Below are 8,836 nucleotides of genomic sequence, written 5' to 3'. Positions count from 1 at the left end.
AGGGACATTGTCCAACTTGATTAGTATCGATCCCAGAGCTTAGGCCAGTCCTTGACACAAAGTAAATGCTTAATATAATAATAATAATAATATGGCATCTTTGACACTTTTCAGCACTGCTCAGAATCTCTCAGGTCATAATGGGCAATCCGGGGTGAGCCACGCTCAGAGTCCAGGTCAAACAATTGTAGGGGCCAAAAAGGCGGTTTTGCCCCATAACTAGAAAAGCCTGGACCTCACAACCGTCACCTCCTCAGAGTTGGCATCTGTGGTGTAACCGGCTGCATAAGCATCCGAGCCAGAGAGACCCCAAACCAGCCACACCTCATGGATTGGGTCTCCAGCTTGTTATTGGGAGTGGGTGGTCTCAGCCCATCGAGGTCTAGACTAGCTCAATCCAAACCAGTCAGAATTAGACCGGTGTGACTTGCTCAGCTTGCTGACCTTGGCCTCTGCCTGTCACACTCTGGATGCGGTGAGGGGGTACAGATGGGCTGGGCCTTCCCCAGCCTGAGGGAAACCCAAAGCGCCCCCTTTAAAGAGGGTTCAGATGATCTAGAAAGTCCAGGCTTTCAAAATCACCATTACCCACAGGACTCCTCCCAAAGAGAACCCCTAAAAGTTAATATAATTTCTGTTGCCACCATCCCTCTCCAGGTGAGGTCAAGTGGGGATTGAAGCCCTCCCAAGCAGTTCCCTGGGGCTGGAGCTTTTAGCTAGGAGAGCTATCAGGCCTCCCTCTCTCTCTTCTTTCCCTATAACAGGTTTTCTCTGAGCTCATCCTGCCCACCTTCCCACCTAATAAACAACCAGGATAGAGGGAAAACCATAGTTGAAGGCGGAGTGCATTCACTGAGTTGCACGGGAAATATTAAATCTAAGCAGAATTAGCTTCACTCAACACATCCCCTACACTGGGGATATTGCTCGGATATTACTTCCCCTCCTACACCATGAGCTCCTCACATTCTTTGTGAGGTCCCCGGTCCCTTTCGTCTGCAGCTTGCTGCTTTCTTCTCCACACCCAGTTTCTTTACCCTTTCAATAGTATTTATTGAGCGCTTACTATGTGCAGAGCACTGTACTAAGCGCTTGGAATGAACAAGTCGGCAACACATAGAGACAGTCCCTGCCGTTTGACGGGCTTACGGTCTAATCGGGTACCCTGTACCCTTTACCTAAGGCCAGAAGAGGACAGAATCTGATTTTTAAATCCAAGTCCAAATCCTAATCCCTAGAAAAAATATTTCTCTGCTGCATTTTATATCCTTTTCCCTACTGCCTCCCAGGCCCCATTTCCAAACCGTTCTGATTGGTTCTCACTGATCCAGACTAAGCCCCATATTGTCCTCCCGGTCACCTTCTCTAGTAACATTTATCCTTGGACTGGGTAACTAAGAAACCCCAAAAGAACAAACTGTTTTGTGTTCCAGACACACTGGATCCATCTCCTGTTTCTAACGTGCTTTAATAATTAACTCCATCAAGCCCGTGGCTCCTGGGGACTCATGAGGAGCAGCGGGGCCTAGAGGAAAGAGCATGGGCTTGGAGCCAGACCTGTTTTCTAACCCTGGCTCTACCACATACCTACTATGTGACCTTGGGCAAGTAACTTTTAACTTCTCTGTGCCTCAGTTTCCTTATTGGCAAAATGGGGATTCAATATTACTCTGTGAGCCCCACGTGGGACCTGATTATCTTGCATCTACCCCAGCCCCGGCACTTAGGCCAGTTCTTGGCATAAAGTGCTGAAGAAGCAGCATGGTCTAGTGGAAAGAGCACAGGCCTGGGAGTCGGAAGGATGTGGGTTCTAATCCCAAATCCGGCACTTGTCAGCTGTGTGACCTTGGGCAAGTCACTTAACTTCTCTCTGCCTCATTTCCCTCATCTGTAAAATGTGAATTAAGACGGTGAACCCTATGTAGGACAGGGACTGTGTCCAACCTGATTAGCTTGTATCTACCCCAGTGCTTAAAACAGTGCCCGTTCTGTTATTATTGGTTTCTTGTCTTCTAGGCCAGGGCACTACAATGACCCATTACAATTAGTCATTACAGTGCTGCCCAGTGGAAGGGTTGCCCATAACTTGAGGTGACATGGAGAGTCCTGGAATGGGCCCAGGAGCTTGGTTTCTGCTGGGAGGATTCCAGCGGCACAAACCCCACAAGGGCATGAAAAATAAGCCCTCATACAGCCCAAGACCATCCCAAAACAGCTCAACTGTGGAAGCCCCAGCGCCCTTCCCCAATAAAGAGCCAGCAAGAGAGCCCTTGTATAGGAAACACTTTTATTAACATACTATGTACAGATCTGGCTCCTGAAGAACAGTTCAAAGTCCTCCTCCCTGGGTATAACTGAACATTTGTGTAAGGAACTTGAGGCAGAGAATGCTCAGTGAAAACTCCAAGCCCAAGGAGGGCCCCAAGCTCTTGTGGGCGGCGAAATGCCTGCTTATAACTGTCAGATCTCAGAAAGTCGAGTAATAGGTAGAAAAGTAACAAACGAGCTTCAGCTTGAGCAAGTGTACTTTACATTGGCTAGGGAAAAGCCATTCCAACCCACTACAAAATGATGGGCTCTGAGCCATCGGTACCAACGGGGGAAATAATCTTGTCAACGATGACGACTTCTCTCTCAAATGGGTAGTTTCAACATGAGATAGCTACCACTTAAGTCCATAAAATTCCGAGCATCGTCACAGATATTGTTAAAACCCAAAGTATAATTTTACCACTATATAAAAGTCACAGAATGTCTACCCGTGGACTCCCGTGACAACGAGCACCGCCGCCCCCTTCTTAGGAAGGATAGTTGGGAAAGGTTCAGAGAGGGAAAATGAGAGGGAGGAAAACCAGGATGAAGGGCAACTTCAACAGGGAAGAGAAAAAGGAAAGGGGAGGCCCGGGGGATCCGATAAAGTGCCGGGGCCTCATCCGAGGCCTTCCTGAATGCCACGGATCCTCCGCGCCAGCTGGATGTCCCTGGGGAAGAGAGTGACGCGACGGGCATGGAGGGAGCAGAGGTAGGAGTCCTCAAAGAGATGCACCAGGAAGGCCTCTGCTGCCTGCGGGCAGAGAGAAGAGGTTGAGGAGACAGTTATGGGGGAGACTGCCATGTTCTCCTTGGAGCCCCCCACACCTCCACTCTGAGGCAAAAATCCACCAGAAAGGGGTGATCCCACAGCATCCACCCAGGAGTATTCGGGAGCCCCTCCAAGGACCTATCCTTCCCTCACCTCCTGCCACGGGATCAAAAACGGACCCATCCCTTCCCCACTGCAAAGACATAGTCTGTCCCCATCCCTCCACCACAACCTCCTTCTTCCTTCCCATGACCCAGGTGTTCTGACGCACCCCCCTAACTCTGACTTTTCTTCCCTGCTGTCCAGTGACCCTTTCCAGACTGGGAACCAAGCATCCTGCCCCTCAGTTCTGCCACTACCCTCTCTGACTACAAAGCTCCCTAATTTATTGTCAATCTGGGTGTCAGGAGTATGGAGTGTTCCCGTGGCCATCCGCCCCCCTTCTCCCAGCATCCCCCCACCTCCCCAACATTCCCTCGCACACAAAAAAATCGGCAAAATCCCCTCCAGTCTTTCCCCACCTCCTGCAGAGCCAACAGAGCCTGAGACTGCCAGCGGAAATCCACCCCTCGGGTGTAACTGAGACACACCTCCCGCACCTATGGAGGAGAGAAAGTCAGTTGCGAGGGGGAGACTGCTGGGAAAGGAAGCTTCCCTTTGATCCTCAAGTTCCCTAATGGGGAGGTTAGTCAAGAGGTTTGCGGATGATGGCGACTAGAAGGGTTTCTTTCTCGATCCTAGGGTGCCTCCAGAACCGTGGGGGTTTCGATCGATATTTCCCTAGCAGTATGAAGGTGCCTGAAGAGGGAGAGGAAAGGGAAGAGGATGTTTCATCCAACTGGAAAGATACACCAAATGGGGATCCCAAAGCAGGTGGTTCTAATAATGATAGTAATTGTCGTATTTGTTAAGAGTTTACTACGTGCCGGACACTGTACTAAGCACTGGGGTGGATACAGGCAAATCGAGTTTGATATGGTCCCTGTCTCACGTCAGGCTCACAGACTCAATCATTTTATAGATGAGGTAACTGAGGCACAGAAAAGTGAAGTGACTTGCCCGAGGTCACCCAGCAGACAAGTGATGGACCCGGGATTAAAAACTATGACGTTCTGACTCCCAGGCCCGGGCTCTACCCGCTATGCCATGCGGCTTCTCAGCCTGCCCCCTCTGTCAACATCATCATTATTTCCTCAGTGCCTATCGGGCTCACAGAGGAATAAGATCTGGGCCCTGCCCTCCAGAAGTTTTTTATAAGCATCAATGGAAGGCCCCAAAGACTTGGGTCCTTGTAGGCTCACCAGTCGAGCAAAAGGAGTTTTCCTAAGCAGAAGATTCGTGCTCTTCTGAAGTCGCCGGATTTCCTTAAGGACCTGTTTTCCTGGGCGGTACCGACGCCGACGGGGAGAGGGAGTTGGACGAGGGGCTCTTCCTAAAGGGAAAGGAAAAAAAAATCAATCGATCAATAGTCTACATGCAACATCTAAGCTCTAGGGAAGATAAGTTCTCTGTCCTCGAGGAACTTCCTGTCTGATAGACAGAAAAATAACAATTCAAACCGGTGGGAGGAGCAAGAGAAAAAAAACCAATGAGCTATTTTTGACTGCAAGAATTTGGCAAGGGGAGAGAAGCGTAGTCCTAGAGTGTAGAAGGTTTGGGTGGGGCACAATGAGAGTGATGGTTAGCCTGGGGAACATGAGAATCTGCGATTGTAATAAATAGGGTATTTGTTAAGCGCCTACTGTGTTCATTTATTCATTCAACAGTATTTATTGAGCGCTTACTATGTGCAGAGCACTGTACTAAGCGCTTGGAATGGACAATTCGGTAACAGATACAGTCCCTGCCCTTTGACGGGCTCACGGTCTAATCGGGGGAGACGGACAGACAAGAACAATGGCAATAAATAGAATCAAGGGGATGAACATCTCATTAAAACAATAGCAAATAAATAGAATCAGGGTGATGTACATCTCATTAACAAAATAAATAGGGTAATGAAGATATATAAGCACTGTAGTAAGCGCTGGGGTAGATACAAGATAAGAAGATCCCACATGAGGCTCACGATCTGAGGGGAAGAGAGAGCTGAATCCCCATTTTGCAGATGAGGAAATAACGAGGAACAGTGACTCTGTCCAACCCAACTTGCCTGTATCCACCCCAGCGTTTAGTACAGTGCCCGGCACAGAGTACGTGCTTAACAGATACAACAATGATGACATCTGTTAAGCGCATACTCTGTGCCAGGCACTCTACTAAGCGCAGGGGTAGATACAAGGTAATGAGGTCCCGCATGAGGCTCACGATCTGAGGGGAAGAGAGAGCTTAATCCCCATTTTGCAGATGAGGGGAAGTAGCGTGCCTCAGTGGAAAGAGCCCGGGCTTGGGAGTCAGAGGTCATAGGTTCTAATCCTGACTGCACCACTTGTCAGCTGTGTGACTTTGGGCCAGCCACTTCTCTTCTCTGGGCCTCAGTGACCTCATCTGTAAAATGGGGATGAAAACTGTGAGCCCGATGTGGGACAACCTGATCACCTTGTATCCCCCCAGTGCTTAGAATAGTGCTCTGCACATAGTAAGCGCTTAGCAAATACCAACATTAAAGCAGCGTGGCTCATTGGAAAGAGCCCGGGCTTGGGAGTCAGAGGTCATGGATTCGAATCTGGGCTCTGCCGCTTGTCAGCTGTGTGACTGTGGGCAAGTCACTTCACTTCTCTGGGCCTCAGTTCCCTCATCTGTTAAACGGGGATGAATACTGTGAGCCTCATGTGGGCTAACCTGATTACCCTGTATCTACCCCAGCGCTTAGAACAGTCCTCTGCACATAGTAAGCGCTTAACAAATACCAACATTATTATTAAAATGGGAATGAAAACTGTGAGCCCATGGAGGACAACCTAATCAACTTATATCCCCCCCAGTGCTTAGAACAGTGCTTTGCACATAGTATGCACTTAAGAAACGCCATCATCATCATCATCATCATCACAAGGGAATAATAATGTGGGACGGGGATTCTGTCCAACCCAATTTGCCTGTATCCACCCCAGCGCTTAATAATGTTGGTATTTGTTAAGCGCTTACTATGTGCAGAGCACTGTTCTAAGCGCTGGGGGAGAGACAGGGTCATCAGATTGTCCCACGTGAGGCTCACAGTTAATCCCCATTTTACAGAAGAGGGAACTGAGGCACCAAGAAGTTAAGTGACTTGCCCACAGTCACACAGCTGACAAGCGGTGGAGCCTGGATTCGAACCCATGACCTCTGACTCCCAAGCCCGGGCTCTTTCCACTGAGCCACGCTGCTTAGTACAGTGCCCGGCACTGTATGGTAACTGTTAAGTGCTTCCTCCGCGCCAGGCACTCTACTAAGCACCGGGGTGGATACAGGCCAATCAGACTGGACAGAGTCTCAGGTCCCACCAGGGGCTCATTGCCTCAAACCCGAAGCAGCGTGGCGCAGTGGAAAGAGCACGGGCTTTGGAGTCAGGGCTCATGAGTTTGAATCCCAGCTCTGCCACTTGTCAGCTGTGTGACTGTGGGCAAGTCACTTAACTTCTCTGTGCCTCAGTTCCCTCATCTGTAAAATGGGGATTAAGACTGTGAGCCCCACATGGGTCAACCTGATTCCCCTGTGCCTACCCCAGCGCTTAGAACAGTGCTTTGCACATAGTAAGCGCTTAACAAATACCAACATTATTATTATTATTATTTTACAGACGAGGTAACTGATTAGACTGTGAGCCCGTCAATGGGCAGGGACTGTCTCTGTTGTTGATTTGTCCATTTCAAGCGCTCAGTCCAGTGCCCTGCACATAGTAAGCGCTCAATAAATACTATTGAATGACTGTACGCCTGTCAATAGGCAGGGATTGTCTCTCTGTTGCCAAATTGCACAATCCAAGCGCTCAGTCCAGTGCCCTGCCCATAGTAAGCGCTCAATAAATACTATTGAATGACTGTAAGCCTGTCAATAGGCAGGAACTGTCTCTCTGTTGCCAAATTGTACAATCCAAGCGCTCAGTCCAGTGCCCTGCCCATAGTAAGCACTCAATAAATACTACTGAATGACTGTAAACCTGTCAATAGGCAGGGACTGTCTCTCTGTTGCCAAATTGTGCAACCCAAGCGCTCAGTCCAGTGCCTTGCACATAGTAAGCGCTCAATAAATACTATTGAATGACTGTAAGCCTGTCAATAGGCAGGAACTGTCTCTCTGTTGCCAAATTGCACAATCCAAGCGCTCAGTCCAGTGCCCTGCACATAGTAAGCGCTCAATAAATACTACTGAATGACTGTGAGCCCGTCATTGGGCAGGGATTGTCTCTCTGTTGCCAAATTGTGCAACCCAAGCGCTTAGTCCAGTGCTCTGCACAGAGTAGTCCTTCATTCAATAGTATTTACTGAGCGCTTACTCGGTGCAGAGCACTGGACTAAGCGCTTAGAATGGACAAATCGGCCACAGAAGGAGACAGTCCCTGCCCTTTGACGGGCTTACAGTCTAATCGGGGGAGATTAATAGTAAGTCATTAATAGTAAATAGTAAGAGTAAAGATTAATAGTAAGCGCTCGATACTGAGGTGGAGGGGAGGGAAGCGACACCCAGCAGGCAGGGGGTGGGATTCGAACTCAGGCTCGGGGGGAGCCGAGGAGGTCGGTGGAGAGGGGGTGGGGGCTGCTGTCTGCTTACGTCCCCTCTCTTCGGGAAGGCTGGGGCGGGAAGGGCCGGGGGGACCAGCCGGGGGGCGGCCGCTCCTCCTCGGGCTCTCGGGCTTCCGGCGGCCGGGCTTGGCGGGACTCATGCCTGGGGAGCGTAGGGGACGCCGCGAGGAGCGTAGCAGACGCCCCTCGCCTGCTGCGGGCCCAGGCGGCTGCCCCGGCGGCTCCCGCCCGCCTCTTTTCGAATGTTGCAATGCGGAGGGCGAAAGTCGCGAAGGGGAGCCAATGGGCGGCGAGCGCGGCCCCGCGCGGCCAATAGCGGCGCCGGGCGGGAGGGCGGGCGCGGCGCGAGCCCCGCCGGGGAGCCAATGGGCGGCGGCGCCGCGCGGCCAATAGCGGCGCCGGGTGGGAGGGCGGGCGCGGCGCGGGACGCGCCGGGGAGCCAATGAGCGGCGGCCGCGGCGCCGCGCGGCCAATCAGCGGCGCCGGGCGGGAGGGCGGGCCCTCGTCGGCGATTCGCCGGGGGCGCGGAGATGGACGGAGGGGTCGACCAATGAAAAGCCGTCGGGGCCTCCTCCCCTCTCTAGCAAATGCCGGCGACGCGGCCTTTTTAATAATAATGGAGGGCTGGGTGGGGCGCTTATTATGTGCCGAGCACTGTTCTAAGCGCCGGGGGACATGCCAAAGTAGGCAGGTTGTCCCACGTGGGGCTCCCAGTCTTCATCCCCATTTTACAGATGAGGGTCACTGAGGCCCAGAGAATAATACTAATAATGGTGGTATTGGTTAAGCGCTTACTGTTCACTTAAGAGCACTGTTCTAAGCGCTGGGGGAGACACAGGGTCATCAGGTTGCCCCACGTGGGGCTCCCAGTCTTCATCCCCATTTTACAGATGAGGTCACTGAGGCCCAGAGAATAATAATAATGGTGGTATTGGTTAAGCGCTTACTATGTGCAGAGCACTGTTCTAAGCGCTGGGGGAGATCCAGGGTCATCAGGTTGCCCCACGTGAAGCTCACAGTTAATCCCCATTTTACAGATGAGGTCACTGAGGCCCAGAGAAGTGAAGTGACTTGCCCACAGTCAAACAGC

General features: G+C 51.2%; 1 protein-coding gene across 2 annotated transcripts; it reads right to left on the bottom strand.

The window, feature by feature from the left end:
- Positions 1-2,270: 2,270 nt before the first annotated feature.
- On the bottom strand, positions 2,271-7,976 carry CENPA (centromere protein A). 2 transcript variants are annotated; one of them, XM_029072234.2, is made up of 4 exons: positions 7,775-7,976; positions 4,384-4,514; positions 3,604-3,681; positions 2,271-3,064 (listed from the first exon to the last, which is right to left on the bottom strand). In XM_029072234.2, exons 1-4 carry the CDS (start codon positions 7,884-7,886, stop codon positions 2,930-2,932), a joined length of 456 nt encoding a protein of 151 aa, XP_028928067.1. In that variant the 5' UTR covers positions 7,887-7,976; the 3' UTR covers positions 2,271-2,929. The 2 variants fall into 2 exon arrangements, with proteins under 2 accessions (XP_028928067.1, XP_039769126.1); XM_039913192.1 differs by lacking the exon at positions 3,604-3,681.
- Positions 7,977-8,836: the final 860 nt, after the last annotated feature.

This window comes from Ornithorhynchus anatinus, chromosome 9, assembly GCF_004115215.2.
Source record: "Ornithorhynchus anatinus isolate Pmale09 chromosome 9, mOrnAna1.pri.v4, whole genome shotgun sequence".
NCBI lineage: Eukaryota > Metazoa > Chordata > Mammalia > Monotremata > Ornithorhynchidae > Ornithorhynchus > Ornithorhynchus anatinus.
The sequence above is the reverse complement of the archived record's forward strand: the minus strand, read 5'-3'. Positions and strand labels throughout refer to the sequence as shown.